Here is a 17,970-nt window from a genome sequence, read left to right as displayed (position 1 = left end):
GAAAGTAATCATCATCCATATAGATTTCTTAAAAAGTCCTTTCTGAACATCTCATTTATTGACAGGGTGGGGAGTAGGGCAAGACTGCAGAGCCCTTTCTCACCCAATCTTAACCCCAACAAACCAGATCAGCATTATTTTAACCAACTATATATTGGGCTTCCGCATAAGATTTTGTATGAAGGGGTTCTACAGGAAGATAAAAAACTTAATTCACGAATCGTAACTGGGCTATAAATTACACTGAAATATATTGCTAAGGAGGTTACGAAAGTACTTAAAAGTTGGACCTGAGAGTCGGTTAAGGTATTCCTTCCCTTCTTTATCAGGAGGACCATTCACAAGATCCTATCAACCCTCTGGTTGTAAGATGAGTCATCTCTCACAGATGAAAACATATTTATAAAGATTTCCATAGCCAGTACATATCCTCTTCCTCCCGAAAAGTGGGATTCCACCATTCTCAGACATTGTCATAGTTTAGTAGATGGTAATCATTAGGACATAACTTCCTTACAAAGAAAATAAACCTATGATGTACTATAAAACATGTAGTATTCCAATGCAGGCAATTATTTAAAACATTAACTGAGGCCGGGCTCGGTGGCTCAGCCTGTAATCCCAGCACTTTGGGAGGCCGAGGTGAGTGGACTGCCTGAGCCCGCGGGTTCGAGACCTGCCTGGGCAACTTGACAAGACCTCATCTCTACAATAAATCAAAAATTAGCCGGGCGTGGTAACGCGCGCCTGTAGTTCCAGCTACTGAAGGCTGAGGCAGAAGGATCGCCGCAGCCCAGCAGGTCGAGGCTGCAGTGGCCGGGAGCAGCCATTGCACTCCAGTCTGGGTGACAGAGTAAGACTCCAACTCATAAAAAAAAAAATTAACTGGAAAATTAAATATACCTGTTGGTTATCTTGTTTGGGATTCTGTTTTAGGTAGGAAGGAGGCTATTAGGTAAAAAATAAGTGCCATGTCACTTTACATTGTTCACTTGTATCCACATGATGGCAGACTGCTCGCTTTGATAATGAAGAGGTACACAATACATTTGTTTTACCTTGGTAAATTGACTTTGACTATCAATCAAAAGATTTAATGTCCAAGTCTTATAAAATTTTTCAAAAATGTTTAGACTTTAGTTTTTCTATAATATTAAAGCATTGTGCACTAAAAATAGAGAAATACAAGTCAGAGAAATCAAATTCCTGGGTCACTTGAAAAAATAACATTTTGTATGCAACTGGTTGTTTCTCAGGTCACCTCAAGGGACAGACACTCAGTCCCTAAGAGCAAAAGACTGAACTGGTACTGATACGTTATTAAGTAGCAGTAACAGACCACTGACAATCTCAATTTCAAAGATCATAAATTACCTTTAAGCCTGGGTATTTACACATAATTTGTAACTGTAAACTTCATCTGAGGACAGATGTCAACTACTTTTTCATCCTTGCTTTTAAAGCCAAAGTGCTAAACTTTCAGATATATCCGAAAGTAATTTTAAAACCAACTTCATAACATTTGCTATAAGTAAATACAAAAATCTGATAACACCAGCAACGGGAAAAAGAAAAACCGAATTAAAAAGTCATTTTTTTTTACCATTGCTTAGTCCAGATAAAATACACAATGGTATGTAACGTTACACTAATTATTTTAATAATTATTTACTTAAGGAGGGGGACAAAATAGTTCAGTTACATTAAATCCTTCTCTTAATTGCTAACTCTACCTTTTATACTCTACTACTGCCTCCTAATACTTTTCCTTCCCAAAGGGATTCAAGATTAAGGAACAGTCTCTGCTCTTCAATCTACAGTTAACTTACCTTTTATTTTTACACACAACACTTGGATTTTCCAGAGTCACTCTTTAAAGGAGTTTAGATTCTAGCTCTGGCAGGAAAACAGTCAAGTGGTTTAACCACAACCACACTTGTTTCTCTACTGGTGTTTAACATACACCATATAAACTAATTGCTAACATAGCCTACTCTAAGGTAATTTATGTGATATCTTAAGATTTAAAATAAAATTTTAATTTCTGCCCTTTTCTCTATAACATAATCTCTTTTTTAAGTTTCTCAACTAAATCAAATGCTGGAATTGAACCAGCTAAGTAACACCCCCCCCCCAAAAAAAAGAGAGAGAGAGAGAAAGAGAAATGTAGGCATCTAAATCTAAATACTTACCTTGATCCTGTCATAGGACCTCTTCCGTCCTTGTCATATCCCCCACGCCCTCTACCTCCTCCCTGTGACCCGCCATATCCTCTATTATCTTCTCCATACCTACTCACATCACGACGGTCATCTACAAAAAGAAAAATATTACATAGATAAATAACTACTGTCATTTCTGACTTAGGCTTCACATAACATATTCTTAAATGACTCTTTAGGTCACACATTATACAGAGAGGGTGCCAAAAAAATGTATATACATTTTAAGAAAGGAAAAAACTGTATTAAAATTGTGGCTGAATAAAAGTCACCTTTACAAGAGGTGCTCAAAGTGGTTACCATCAGCATCCAGACACTTCTGATATGGCGAACTAAAAGTCATACATAGACAACATCACTTAAAATGTTTATACATGTTCTTACTCTACCTCCTGCAGTTGCTTTGGGCATGGAGGAAATTTATGCAAAGTTTGTGTCTCAGAAAATCAGCAAAACCCGCTGGCGACCGGTGCCCTCAGGGAGCCTACAGACCGCGGAGACGTTCGCTACAGGTTCTTGGGACAATGAGGAAAACTATGTTTCGCTGTGGTCTATTGGAGATTTTGGAAACTTGGACTCTGATGGAGGATTTGAAGGAGACCATCAATTATTGTGTGATATCAGACACCATGGTGATGTAATGGATTTACAGTTTTTTGACCAAGAAAGGATTGTAGCTGCTTCATCAACAGGAAGCGTAACAGTTTTTCTTCACCATCCGAATAACCAGACTTTGTCAGTCAACCAGCAGTGGACAGCAGCTCACTACCACACAGGTCCAGGCAGTCCTTCCTATAGCAGTGCACCATGCACAGGTATTGTATGCAGCAACCCAGAAATTGTCACTGTTGGAGAAGATGGTCGAATAAATTTCTTCAGAGCAGATCACAAGGAAGCTCTAAGAACTATAGACAATGCAGATAGCAGTACACTCCATGCTGTAACCTTCCTTCGAACTCCTGAGATTCTTACAGTAAATTCAATTGGACAGTTAAAAATATGGGATTTCAGACAACAAGGAAATGAGCCTTCTCAGATATTGTCACTGACTGGTGATCGAGTGCCACTTCACTGTGTTGATAGACATCCTAACCAACAGCATGTTGTAGCTACCGGTGGCCAGGATGGAATGTTGAGTATTTGGGATGTTAGACAAGGTACTATGCCTGTATCTCTGCTGAAGGCTCATGAAGCTGAAATGTGGGAAGTTCACTTTCACCCATCCAACCCAGATCATCTCTTTACTTGTTCTGAAGATGGATCCCTCTGGCACTGGGATGCCTCCACAGATGTACCTGAAAAGTCATCACTGTTTCACCAAGGAGGAAGAACTAGCACTTTTTTGTCTCATAGCATTAGTAACCAAGCTAATGTTCACCAGTCTCTTATAAGTTCCTGGCTCAGCACTGATCCTGCAAAAGACCGTATTGAAATCACAAGTTTGCTTCCCAATAAGACTTTGTCCGTGAACAGTTTGGATGTTTTAGGTCCTTGTCTTGTTTGTGGAACTGATGCAGAAGCAATTTATGTTACTAGACAACTTTTTTCATGAAAGTACTGTCATCATAAGATTTCATGTAAAACAATTAACCCTTTGAATTCCAACTTCTATGCAAAATTTTATTATCAGAAAATGTGAAATTTGCAAGGAAAACATCAATAAACTACTGTCAATGAAAAAAAAAAAAAAAAAAAAATGTTTATACATTTTTGGCAGCCCCTAGTACATCCTTATAGAAAACAGCACATGTGCACAGAAGTCAAATCCAAATTATCATAAAACCATCTGGAATTAAATGTTTGAGAAATGTATGTGTCAAATTCCATTCTGCTAAAGTCAGACAGGAAACTAGTGATGTGGAATAGTTTGAGTTAACACAACCTCCAGTACAAGAATCCTATTACCTTAGATGAAAAGCACAACCCTAATCTTAAAAGTTATTACTTTCTTTACCTCAGTAGCATTTAAATGTAAATCAAGCATGGAAAGGAATAACTGGATTTTCAAACTCCAAGAAGATATTCAGTAAATGAGCTTTCACTTTTACTCAATCACTTATTCATTTATTCAATTATTCAACAAAGGTTTATTTATTTAGCACTTACTATGAACCAAGACACATACAGGTCTCAAAGGTACAAAAATGATTAAGACAGAACCTTTGCCCTGGAAGCATTCGCTTTCATGACATAGACAGATTCCTAAACATCAGAGGTATATACAAAGTACTATGGGAAAACAAGAGGAAATAATGACTGGCTCTTCTTACATAAGCCAGAGAAGGCTAATAGGACAGCTTCCCCAAATCAAGTACACTACCATCACAAGAACTGGTACTATGAGCATTGTCGAATGATCACAGTTCAGTGAAATGATAAAGGAAATTCACATAATAAGCTGTCAAAAGTCGTATGACCATTTGGGAGTTTCCAAGTTCAGAAACAGAATCTAATAAAGTAGTTTTGATGATCATGAGGAATAGCATGTTCAAAGTCACCCTAAATTTTTACAAACATATGAAATCCAATGTGAAGTCTTTTAATCTACAATGCAATATACAGGGGGAAAAAACAGAGGTCAGTATATCTTACCTTGTGTATGGTGGCTGTAATTTTCCCTTTGTGAATGATAGGACTGCTGGTTTTGATTATAGGAATCATGCTGCTGATCATAATTTGACTGCTTGTCATATGAGCCTGGATGTTGATCATAGCCTGACTGCTGGTCATATGAATCTTGTTGACCATAGTCTGACTGGTCATAGGAAGGTGCTCTTCCACCTTGGCTAAACAGAAATTAAGAACTTAAGAGACTTCATAGAATTATGTTGACTATATCAAGTTGACCGAGACTGATAATAAAAGCCTGACCAACTAGTTCTCAAATGTATTTACTACTACTTTCCTCATGGTAATTATTTAGCTCTTTGATCTACAAAGTCTCCTTAACACCAAAGGAGTGCCCTTCAAAAGACAACTTCACCATCACTTAAGAGATACCTTATTATGAAAAAAACCTTTGAAAACTGCAGTAAAGCAAAAAATAACTGTAATTTTTACTATCTCCTTTAATTTTTTAAAAAATGCTACAAAGTATACTAATATGTCTGATTCTTTGATAAACATGCCACTAGTGCTGAGTTCTTTTGACAGTTACACTAAAAAGCTCCATATAACTTAAACAATGTCGTCTCTTAAAATATTTTTAGAACGATTCTATCTTTAGAACCTATAGTACATTCTTCTAAACATCTTCAATGATAATAAATTTTAGAAAACAGTAAAGGAACTTGTTTTGTAATGCCACTTTTTATCTGAAGAGAATTCTCACTACAAGTAATGACTGTTTTCTTACTTTGGGCAATTCAAAAGGAAAATTCTAAGTATGTTCTGAGCAATTTGACTGCATTAATTATCTGTTCTCAGAGTGGGAATGTTAAAAGGCAACACTTAATTAGAACTGAGTTCCAACAGACTTACTTTAAAAAGGGGGGACAACAAAAATGATCTCATAATAGTCACATCTTATTTTCTATCAGAGGACCAGAACAATCTAATATAACAAAGATCAGTATGTTACCCAACTCTCTACCAAAAGCACAACATAAGCATGGTCCAAATCCTAGCAGTTTATTTATTTATTTTTGAGTCAGAGTCTCACTCTGTCGCCCAAGCTGGAGTACAGTGGCATGCTCACGGTCACCGCAGCCTCGACCTGCTGTGCTCAAGCGATCTTCTGCTTCAGCCTCACAAGTAGCTGGAACTACAGGCATGTGCCACCACACCCAGTTAATTTTTTGGTTTATTGTAGAGATGAGGTCTCGCCAAGTTGCTGTTCTCGAACCGACAGGCTCAGACAATCCTCTCACCTCGGCCTCCCAAAGTGCTGGGATTACAGGCATGAGCCACCACGCCTGGCACTTTACTTTAAAATGGTTGTCAGCCGACTCAGTGGCTCAGCCTGTAATCCTGCGCTTTGGGAGGCTGAGGTGAGTGGATTGCCTGAGCCCACGGGTTCAACACCCGCCTGGGCAACTTGGAGAGACCTCTTCTCTACAACAGAGATAAACAGAGCCAGGCATGGTAGCACGTGCCTGTAATTCTGGCTACTTGGAAGCTGAGGCAGAAGGATCGCCGGAGCCCAGCAGATCGAGGCTGCAGTGGCCGGGAGCAGCCACTGCACTCCAGTCTGGGTGACAGAGTGAGACTCTAACTCAAAAAATAAAAAATAAAAAAATAAAATAAAATAAAATAAAATGGTTGTTAAGCCAAACCTAGTATTTTTCTTTGTTCTACATTTATGTCATGCTTCAAAAATACATCCTTTATGAAAAGATTCTCCTTAAATTTAAAGCTAACCAGCCAGGCTCAGTGGCTCAGCCTATAATCCCACACCTTTGGGAGGCTGAGGTGAGTAGACTGCCTGAGACCGCGGGTTCAAGACCCGCCTGGGCAACTTGGCAAGACCTCATCTCTACGATAAATCAAAAAATTAGCCGGGCGTGGTAGCGTGTGCCTGTAATTCCAGCTACTTGGAAGGCTGAGGCAGAAGGATCGCCGGAGCCCAGCAGGTGGAGCCCAGCTGCGGTGGCCGGGAGCAGCTACTGCCCTCCAGTCTGGGCGACAGAGTGAGACTCCAACTCAAAAAAAAAAAAAAAAAAAAAATGTAAAGCTAACCAACAGGGCTTGAAGAGTTATTTCTCCTAATGAAGCATTCCTTTTGGCCATTATTCCCTATATTTGTTTCTACTTTCAAAGCACTCTCATATCTGTAAGACTTAGAATTTGACCTTATCTTTCCTCAATGCATTTATTTAGTTACATTTCAATTAGAATAATTTTTATCACTGTGAAGACCCGAGACCTCAGTATCTGCCTCAAATTTTAGCTGTATAACTTGATAGGCTGGATAATCTTTTCTTTAATTTTGTAAAATGGGAATAATTACTGATACTATCTCATACTGGTGTCTGAAGATCAATTACATTAGAGAATGCCAAAGTATTTTGCAAAAGGTAAAGCACAATTTTTAAAAGTTGCTATTATTAAAAATTAAGTACAGGCTTTCAAATCTGAAAATGTAAAAAACTTTATAAAATCTATAAACTTAGCCGGGCTCGGTGGCTCAGCCTGTAATCCCGCGCCTTTGGGAGGCTGAGGTGAGTGGATTGCCTGAGCCCGCGGGTTCGAGACCCGCCTGAGCAGGCGAGACCTCATCTCTACAATAAATCAAAAAATCAGCCGGGCATGGTAGTGCGTGCCTGTAATTCTGGCTATTTGGAAGGCTGAGGCGGAAGGATCGCCGGAGCCCAGCAGGCGAGGCTGCTGTGGCCGGGAGCGGCCACTGCACTCCAGTCTGGGCAACCGAGTGAGACTCCAACTCAAAAAAAAAAAAAAAAAAAAATCTATAAACTTGATGGCAAATACTCACCTGCCTATATCAACAAATAAAACATATTTTAGGGTATCTGATATATGTGGATACATTTTGGTACTTTTTAAAATTAATACTTTTATCTCTGGAAAGGCAATATATTCAAATGGTTCAAAAATGAAACAAATTAAAAAGTAGATATTGAGAAATCTCATTCCATAGGTATGTTTTTGTTCATCTCAGGTACAAAACAGAGATCCAAATCTTTTTTTTTTTTTTTTTTAAGTTGGAGTCTCACTCTGTCGCCCAGACTGGAGTGCAGTGGCCGCTCCCAGCCACTGCAGCCTCGACCTGCTGAGCTCTGATGATCCTTCCACCTCAGCCTTCCAAGTAGCCGGAATTACAGGCATGCGCTACCACACCCGGCTGATTTTTTTTGCAGAGATGAGGTCTCGCTGCCCAGGCGGGTCTCGAACCTGCGGGCTCAGGCAACCCACTCACCTCAGCCTTTCAAAGGCACGGGATTACAGGCTGAGCCACCGAGCCCGGCTAGGTCCAAATCTTTCTGATGCTTAAACCATGTACATTAATTTATAGCTAAACAATGATTTTACAAATAACATAAGACTCAAATAAGAATGCTGTCTATTCTACATTCTCCATTATAAAAAATTGTAAAATGCACACTCCATTAAAACTTTTCTTAAAAAAAAAAAAGTTTAAAGCTAGAATTTTGTTGGTGAAATCTGTTTAATACTCAGTGATATTTCCACTGTTCAAAACATTCTTGGCACTTTACTGTTTCCTTACCCTCCTGATGATTCCATGTTTTGTTGTCCCTGGTTATTATATGATTGCTGGCCATATGAGCTCTGCTTTTGATTCTCATAACCACCGTAGGACTGTGAATAACCTAAAGATTGGATGGGGATACCATTTAGTGAAGGCTCTGAATTTTCAATCTCTAAAACAGCAAATTTAACAAACTAGTCCAACCTGACTGGCTTTGTCCATAACTGGAGTAACCGCTGTAGTTCTGTCCATATGAGGAATCTGTTGTTTGCCCATAGCCAGAATAGCTCTGAAATTTAGGCAAATACTCAAGTTTCATCACCTACTTAAGGATTTTTAAAAACTATTTATGAAGAACACAATTTATATTCAACCTACTTGTGGTGTTTGTCCATAGCCTTGGTTGCCTTGATTTCCATAAGAGGAATAACTGTAAAAGAAAAATGTAATACTTGAAAGAAATGTGCTAAAATATAAACGCTTAAATGAAGAACTAGCCTTCATTTTCAACTCTCAACTCAAATACAAGCTTCTTTTCTGAGAAACTGTCAATCCGCCTGTCTCTTAGCACGTAAATTGAAAGGTGATGCCAAAGACATAAATGAAGCTACTTCCAGATCTCCTGAATGTCAAACAAATACTAAAGGTTTTGCTTTGACAATCTCCCACAATCAGTAAAAATTCACCAGAGCTAGAAAATTCTGAGAGAATTATGCTTGGGGATGGGAGGAATAAAAAAATCCATGGCAAGACCCATAATAAACATTTGAAGCATTATGACTTTTCAGGTTAGCACTTTACTCAATTTAACTACATTTTAACAGATTAATCTCCTCCTACCATTTGCTTCAGTTAAACATCTGTTAACTTACCAGAAAAGGCACAGGGTGGCACTAAAAGTCCAGTATAAATGCCTCAATAATTAGAGGCATATATATCTCCAGAGTACTATCACAGAATGAAACTATATTGTATTACCAGTGTTGTAGTGGAGCCGGGCACTTACCTCAATAAATGCTTGCTAACTGACCTAGGACTCAAATTTTCTTTAATTTTATAGTATTTAAGCTCCAAGAGGTCAGAAACAAACTTTCTGAATATGTACTATGACTTTCTAATACTCAAAGAAAAATAAAGCATCTGCCCCCCCCCCAAAAAAAACCTTATTACTGTAGAGCTGTCAAGTGTTAACAGAATTTCTTAACTTTTAAAACTGTGTATTTCATTGAATAAACATTTGCTAAATGCCTACTGGGAGGTTAGTACTATCTTATGAGAATAAAAAAGTCAAATCAATTTTGTTTTCAGGAAGTTTAACAATTGACCACAGTGGATATTTCAGATGTTATTCTAAATATCTCACACTGAGCTGTAAAACATTTATGACATGAGTTGAAGGATGTATTTCTGGTAAGCAAGAGAAGCCTACTGCATATATATATATATATATATATATATATATATATATTCACATAAAAATAGAGCTTTCTTTTTACTGTGAGCATGGTTAGGATTCTAAAAATGCTAAACATTTATATTATGGTACTTCAAATAAATGTGCTCTGAAAAAAACACACTAGTATATTATATACCACCAAAAAATGAAACTTTTTCTAAAAAACTGTTAAGAGTTCAATTGCTTAAATTCTTTTTTTCTTTTTTTGAGACAGGATCTCATTCTGCCACTCAGACTAGAGTGCAACTGCATGATCATAGCTCACTGTAACTCCTGAGCTCCTGGGCTCAAGCAACCCTCTTGCCTCGTGATTAGCTAAGACTACAGGCCCATGCCGCCAAGTCCAGCTAATTTTTTAAAATAATTTTTGTAAAGATGTGGTTTTCCTAAGTTGCCTAGGCCAATTTTGAACCCCTAGCCTCATGTGATCCTTTCACCTCAGTCTCCCAAAGTGGTGGGGTTATAGGTGTGAGTAACACCTAGCCTTAACTTCCTTTAATGATTGCTTCTCCTAAGAAACTTCCTAAAGAAAACATAAACTTTACAATACCCAGGACATTTGTTTTAATCTCTTGGAGGCATCTATCTATCTTTTTTTTTTTTTTTTGAGTTGGAGTCTCACTCTGTTGCCCAGGCTAGAGTACAGTGGCACACTCACGGTCACTGCAGTCTTGTGCTAGGCTCAAGTGATCCTTCCACCTCTGCTTTCTAAGTAGCTGGAACTACAGGTGCATGTCACCACACCCAGCTAATTTTTTGATTTACTGTAGAGACAAGGTCTCACCAAGTTGCCCAGGCTGGTCACAGACAGCATCTATATTTACTGATCCAAACAGACTTTTAAGAAAAGGAAGAAGCCTTACACACATCTATAGTCCCAGCTACTCAGGAGGCCCAGGAGCTCAAAGCTGTAGTATGTTATGATTGTGCCTATGAATAGCCACTACACTCCAATCTAATAAGCCATTGCCTCTAAAAACTGAAATACAAGAGAAGAGGTAATAAATATTTAACAGCACCTATTTACACAGGCTGACTCTCTTCACACTGTGACAAGCTAATATTTAATTTCTTATGACATCCAGATATCAAGTCTCAAGAGAAAAGCCTCACAAAATTCATTTTCTTCAGTACAATGCTTTCATACTATTAAAATCTATGTATACTTTACCTTTGCTGCTCACCCCCAGACTGACCATAACTTCCAGAATCTAGAACACAAAAAAAGAATTTTAAATCTTATTTAAAATTATGCTTCCTTCAAAGGCTAACTTTAGCTCATATAGAAGAAACGTGGTTTAAAAAATGTGAAAAACTGCAGAAAGAAAAACTAGAAGTTAAATACTGTGCAGGGAGAAATCTGTACAAATAGTATTTACTCTTTATAATAACTACATATTCAAAAACTCTTATTCTACAAATGTGTGCTGTTAGTCACAAAAACGAACAAATGTGAAACAATCAGTGAAAATCCATCCTTTAAACAGATGCCAACACTCAAGCTGTATTATCTTCATATACAAAAAGACATCTGTTAATACTAACCAGGTTCAAAAAGAGGAAAGACATATACTCTAACATCTCCAGAATTACATTAACTTGCATTATCCTCTCCACCCCAATATATACACCATTTCTCTGTATTGGACTGCTGTGATGGTCAGCACCAACAAAAGGATTTCCAAAGACTTGCAAAAAGCATCTCATTTAGCTATTAGGGTGCACAGCCAAATGGCACAGCAAGTCCACAATATCAGCTTCTAGCTTCCATTTTTTTTTTTTTTTTTTTTTTTTTGAGTTGGAGTCTCACTCTGTCGCCCAGGCTGAAGTACAGTGGCATGTTCATGGCCACCCCCACCCCAGCATCGACTGCTGGGCTCAGGTGATCTTTCCACCTCAGCCTTCCAAGTAGCTGGAACTACAGGTGTGTGCTACCATGCCCAGATAATTTTTTGATTTATTGTGTAGATGAAGTCTCACAAAGTTGCCCAGGCTGGTCACGACCCATGAGCTCAAGCAATCCTCTCACCTCAGCCTCCCAAAGTGCTGGGATTACAGGCATGAGCCACCACGTTCGGCCCTTGGTAGATATTTTTTACTAAAATGGAAGCTTGAGGCTGGACACGGTGGCTCACACCTGTAATCCCAACACTTTGGGAGGCTGAGGTGAGAGGATTGCCTGAGCCCAGGGGTTTGAGATCAGCTTGGGCAACTTGGCGAGACCTCATCTCTACAACAAATCAAAAATTTAGTTGGGAGTGGTGGCATACGCCTTTAATTCCAGCTACTTGGAAGGCTGAGGCAGAAGGATCGCCTGAGCCCAGCAGGTTGAGGCTACATTGCCCAGAGTGTGCCATTGCACTCCAGTCTGGGCAACAGTGAGACTCCAGGGGGAAAAACTGTACATCACTTCCAGGCCCATGACTAGAACTGTAGCTAATAGGCAGATAAGACAAATAGGAAAATACACAATCTAATTAGACCACTAACAGATTAGAAACATCTAAGAAGTGGCAAAGCAAATTAGAGTCTCCCAAATCAGACTGAAAGTCTGGGGATAAAAAAATGAGAAAATTTAAGAAACACGGGAATGCATGAAGTTTTGTCAAACTATATCCCAAAGCATGGATGTGGGTTTTCCTAGTAAGAGTGGAGTAACAAGAAGCTTATTTCCTTTAGGTTCAGGCAAAACTATGGAAGTACACAGCACCAGGTCATTTGGCCCTATCTCAAATCTATTAAGTATTAAGTTCCTTAACTTTAACCCAGTCACTTGTCCTCTGAAATTGTAAATGATTTCTTTAACTGGAAGGCTTTAAAACTCCCAGATGATACAGAAAGCATATTCATCAGTAAATCTGGCCCTTAATACAGACCCTTGATTGATAAAGTACAGATGTTTTATATTCATCAGAGAAAATCAATTTATATATTAAGGCACTTTAAACTGTTCATTGTGATTGACACTTCAGCCTTGTATCTGAATCTATGAATTATTTAGAAGTCCTTTCAAATTTCTAAGAGTATAGAGTTTTGATTCTTTTTTTTTCCCCACAATACTCCATTATAGTCAGAAAAGGTATTTTCTATATCATTCTTGGTATTTGTTAAGAATTGCTGTTTTGCCAGGCACGGTGGCTTAAGTCTGTAATCCCAGCATTTTGGGAGGCCAAGGCGAGAGGACTGTCTGAGCCCAGGGTTTTGAGACCAGCCTGGGCAACTTGGTGAGACCTTGTCTCTACAATAAGTCAAAAAATTAGCTGGGCGTGGTGGCGTGTGCCTGTAGTTCCAGCTACTTGGAAGGCTGAGGCCAAAAGATTGCCTGAGCCCAGCAGGTTGAGGCTGTAGTGGCCATAAGCATGCCACTGCACTCCAGCCTGGGTGACAGAGACTCCAACTCAACAAAAAGAATTGCTGTTTTGTTTTTCCCCCTGAGCAAACTTAAGTTCCTTCAGTACTTAAAAGGAATTAAATATTTTCTAAATCTTGAGTGAATTGTTAAATCTGTAACATTGTTCATTAGTTTTATGATTCACATTTGTCTAATGTTTGGTCACATTGTTTGCCTGATCTATTAATTGCATAAAAAGGTACGGTTTTTAAAATTCCCCATTTGACTATAAACCTTTCAATTTCTTATAATTATCTTTTTTTTGTTTTCTGTAGTTTGAGGCTATATTGTTAGGCACAGAAAAGTACAGACATTTTCCAGATGAATTTTCGCTTAACATTACATGAACCCTAGCACTAAAAATGTTCAAACTTTATTTTAACTAATAATATAACAATCACCTTTTGATTGGTGTTTGCCTAGTTAACCTTTTTCCATCTTACTTTCAACATTTCTTGTTCTTATGTTTTAGGTATATCATTTCTGAACAGGATTTATCATTTTTTTCTCAGAGTGAAAATATTTGTCTTTTAACTGGTTTTAGTACTTTTACTGTTAGCTTATTTATTCGTATCTTCTTATATGGAAACTTTTTCTTTTCCTTTTAGCTCCTTTCTTGCTGTTAAGGTATTTTTACTCCCTTTTTTTCCTCCTACTGCTTTAGAAGTTGTATTCAATTTGTTTGTTTTTGAGTCAGTCTTATACTGTCATTCAGGCTGGAGTGCCGCAGCACGCTCACCATCACTGCAGCCTTGACCTGCTGCTGGGCTCAGGAGATCCTTCTGCCTCACCCTTCCGAGTAGCTGGAACTACAGGCACATGCCACATCTGGCTAATTTATTTTAGAGATGAGGTCTCACCAAGTTGCCCACACTGGTCTGGAACCCCTGATCTCAGGCAGTCCTTGCCTCAGCCTCCCAAAATGCTGGGATTACAGGTATGAGCTACCAAGCCTGGTTGAACTTCATTAAAGCTTTAAGAAGATGGAAAATAATGTAAATGATCCTCAGAGTTAAGAGGGAAAATATAACTGTTGACCTTGATTTTCTACCCATTAAGCTGTCCTGTAGATATGGATCTCCAAAAGACTAATACCACTGTCTTTATTGAAAGAATAAAGGAAATTAAATCTAGAAGGGAGGAGTAGGCATGCCTGTGGTTCCAGCTACTTGGAAGGCTGAGGCAGAAGGATTGCCTGAGCCCAGGAGGTTGAGCCTGCGGCCAGGTTGAGCCTGCAGTGGCCATGAGTGTGCTACCGCACTCCAGCCTGGGGAACAGAGTGAAACTACAATGCAAAGAAAAAAAAAAAAGTAGCTGGAACCACAGGCGTGCACCACCACACCCAGCTAATTTTTTGACTTATTGTAGAGATGAAGTCTCACCACGTTGCCCAGGCTTGTCTTGAACCTGTGGGCTCAGGCAATCCTCTCGCCTCCACCTCCCAGATGCTGGGATTACAGGCATGTGCCACTGCGTCCCCCCCAAAAAAGAACTTTTATATAGTTGTCAATATTGATATTTTATAACCTACAGTTTCACATCAATGCATCTAGGTATTTATTTTTGTCTCATGTTTAAGACTAGTGCTTGACTCAAATTTTTCATCTATTTTGAAAAATTCTCAACTATCTTAACTATTGATTCTTCCTCCGTTTTCTCCTTAATCTTTCATTTCCATCTCTTTATTCTTCCAAATTAAATTCTAGAAGATTACACATTGAAAGATAAGTCATATCCATTATAATTATTTCTTCTGCTAAGTCTACTACTCAACTTACCTACGTTCCAATTCTATAAAGGTTCCTTTTCAACCCGGTGGCTTTTTTTTCATAACATCTTGGTTTTAGGGTTGATTCCTTCTTTTAGGTTTTCAATTTTAGACATATTATCCTTTTTCAAATTATCTATTAGAGTTATTAATCCTGTTTGTCATTAACTCTAATTTTGGTGAAATGTTTCCTAAAGTTCTACGATTTGTGAACTCATCTTCCACAACTTGTGATCTAGAACCCATGACTTTTTCTTCAGAAAAGGTTTTTCATTCATTTTTTTACCAGGAACTCCAAGGGTATTACAACCCAGAAATAATTTTCATGTTATTCTATGTTAAGGTTTCCTGGAACCCAAATGAATACCCAAATTGTGTGAAGCACAGGTCCCAAGTGGCAAACTCTCAGGAAACACTTTTTTCCCACTGTGTCCAGGCTCTCTTGTTATCTCTTACACAGGCATGAACCTTTTTTCCCAGTTCATTCCTGAAGATCCAGTCTTTCAAATGCATAGTACGCTAAGTCTAGGATTTATGTTAGAGTCTTAGTTCCTTATCTGGCTCTAATGGTCTCCGGGTTTCATCTCCTGCTTACATAGCTACTTGGGCAATAAAATCCAGTCTCTAAATGAGAACTACACCCTCCTCTTCAGGGTAGCTGTCAAGTTAGCTCTATGCCTACCTCCTGACCTCTACTCCATTTTTGACAATGGGGGTTTGCCCCTTCTTCTTCTTCTTAAACTTTTGCATTTTTTAAAAATATTTGTAGATAGAGGATTTTCAAGTTAATCTTGGTTTGCCATATTGCCAGTTGAGAAGTATCTTGACTTTTTAATTTTTATATGTATGACTGATATTCTTGTTATTTTAACTTGAAAGGTGTCAGATGATTCACATTTGTAAACAGTATTTGAATGTCTACAATTTTGACTTATTTAATAATGACTTAAGTGCTTATGTTTTATTAGGTTTATAAGTTTTCCTGTCAGGCATTTGGAGTGGTTGAGTTCATTTGACATGTTACATTTACAAGTGTAGTCTGGAATGTTTAAAGGACTCTTACCTAATATTAGTTGTTTATGGGGAGTTTAAAAGATTTCGTTTATTAATTTAAACATTTCATCAAAGAACAAATCAAAAGCATTATTATTTTTATACAAAGTCAAAAGTATTATTTTTATACACATATTATAAAATGTATAAATAGAATACCAAGTCTAAGAACTTAAAGAGTCTAGTTTTAATTAAATGAATGTTAATTTGGAGACAAGAATCTATTAAGTAGTCCTCAGGCATGAAAGTCAATCTCGTTATTAAAAAACTCAAATTGCAAAGTGACAAGTATCTGGTGTCTTGGTAATCTGAAGATCAGTACTGATGAGAAAACCAGCTCATACGCTAATATGGTACACAGAAAAGCCTATATTTTACAAACAGCAAACACTTAATTGCCCATAAAAACTACCCAGTTCTATAAAAATAAACCATTGTTCCATACCAATAATTATGATAAAAATCAAGACAGGCTAAAAAAGTTTTTAGTGAGCACTATAACCACTGAAACTTGGTAAATTTCTCCGCAAGAACTGAATTTTAATTTTTCTTACACCATGGATAGATTACACATCCTTCTAAGGGTGTACTTCTATGGTGGTTTACCATAATTCATTTCCCAAATGTACATAATTTCATCCCAAATTATGTACCTGGTGAAAGATGTACCAATATCTACTCTGGAATATGAAATTACTGTTTGAGTGAGGATTAAGCAAAAACTGGAACAAGTGCAGTTTACAGTCTCTTACATCAAGTAGATGCCCCCCCCCCCAAAAAAAAATCAATGTCCTGGCTCCTTAATAGCAACATTAATCTAAGCATATCACTCTCCTGTCCAATCTTTATTGCTAATCTGTACCCTTCTCAGAGTTTCTGCCTTATGTCCACCCATCTCTATCCTTCTGCAAGACTGGGTTACTAGGTTTACTTGAAAATACTAGCAGGTCTGCCCTTAATAAAAATGTAAGGCTGCCGTAATGCATATATTTCACCCCGACCATATGGTTTCAGGAAATGTTTTCCCAGCAAAAAAAGTGGTATCTAACTCTCATGACGGCTTCTGTCAAGTGCATCTACGCCACCTGTGATGTAGCCCGACAACAGAGGACCTTGTGTGATCAGCTGGGTCTGCTGAATCAAGAGGACATCCATGTTTCAGACTTCATTCTGGTTTATCAGGATCCTAGCTGTCCTGAAGAAACCAACGCCTCTTTTTCTCTTCCACACAACGGGAAGCCTCTGCCAACTGAACTGCTTGATGGAAAAGACTGCCTTTGCTCTGGTCTTCGTGTTGTAAGGTAAATGCCACATATACCTACAGGAGCTTATCAATAATAGACAAGGCTCATTTTCAAACTCTTTCAGGAGATAAACAACTGGAGGAGGGAATGAATGGCAGGCGGGGGAGGAGGAGGCTGAATTATATGCAAGCAACCCCAACTAGACTACGAGTGTTTACTGCAGAGGAAATGACGATTAGGTACGATTTCGTGTGAGGCAACGTCCTTCGAAAGGGCTCCCAGAGCGTCAAGGCCCCCACCTGATGAATGGGTGAGTCCATTCAAGGCCCAGCTCCACTTCGCGGATGGGGAAACAGAGGTACGAGGCGGCGAGATGACTGGCCCGAGGCCTCGCTGAAAGATCTGAGGCGGAGCGGAGAACCAGAAGCACCGACTCTCTCAGGCTGATGCCCTAATCTCGGCTCCCCTCGCCCTTATGATGGCGTGGATGGTCTCCGCCCCCCGACTCACACACACCCTCCCCCGGGAGCGGCAAGTCTCCTCAGGTTCCAAGGACAGGGCCAAAAGACGGGAGGCCAGAAGCGCTCCCGCCGTGGTTTGCAGCCAGAGAGCGTTGGGAGCGTGCGTGCCCTCAGTCCAACATGGCGGCGGCCGCGGCCGCCCCCCCCCC

The 17,970-nt window shown here is 38.9% G+C and overlaps 2 protein-coding genes across 5 annotated transcripts in view; one reads left to right on the top strand and one right to left on the bottom strand.

The window, feature by feature from the left end:
• LOC103265811 (TATA-binding protein-associated factor 2N) overlaps positions 1-17,970 on the bottom strand; it is an 82,712-nt gene that overhangs the window by 64,450 nt on the left and 292 nt on the right. For 3 of the 4 annotated variants that reach the window (XR_002482276.1, XR_002482275.1, XM_008063467.1), the window contains exons 2-7: positions 11,016-11,055; positions 8,767-8,818; positions 8,593-8,677; positions 8,407-8,509; positions 4,815-5,008; positions 2,193-2,313 (exon numbers count right to left, since the gene is read on the bottom strand). Coding sequence is in view for 2 of the 4 variants with exons in the window: in XM_008063467.1 (XP_008061658.1) it covers positions 2,193-2,313; positions 4,815-5,008; positions 8,407-8,509; positions 8,593-8,677; positions 8,767-8,818; positions 11,016-11,055 (595 nt within the window). In the remaining 2 variants the exon portion in view is untranslated. The remainder of the gene's footprint in view (positions 1-2,192; positions 2,314-4,814; positions 5,009-8,406; positions 8,510-8,592; positions 8,678-8,766; positions 8,819-11,015; positions 11,056-17,970) is intronic. The other variant, XM_021715221.1, reaches the window with a different exon arrangement.
• LOC103265810 (nucleoporin Nup43) lies at positions 2,606-3,898 on the top strand. The gene has a single exon (XM_008063466.2). The coding sequence runs from the start codon at positions 2,632-2,634 to the stop codon at positions 3,772-3,774; it is 1,143 nt and encodes a 380-aa protein (XP_008061657.1). The 5' UTR covers positions 2,606-2,631; the 3' UTR covers positions 3,775-3,898.

This window comes from Carlito syrichta, unplaced genomic scaffold (assembly GCF_000164805.1).
Source record: "Carlito syrichta isolate Samal-C Ts95f unplaced genomic scaffold, Tarsius_syrichta-2.0.1 Scaffold306854, whole genome shotgun sequence".
Classification (NCBI taxonomy): Eukaryota; Metazoa; Chordata; class Mammalia; order Primates; family Tarsiidae; genus Carlito; species Carlito syrichta.
Note: the sequence above shows the minus strand (reverse complement) of the source record. Positions and strands in the feature narration are given on the sequence as shown.

Coding starts and splice junctions, on each gene's coding strand:
- LOC103265810 (XM_008063466.2), top strand. CDS start 2,632: ATGGAGGAAATTTATGCAAAGTTTGTGTCTCAGAAAATCAGCAAAACC.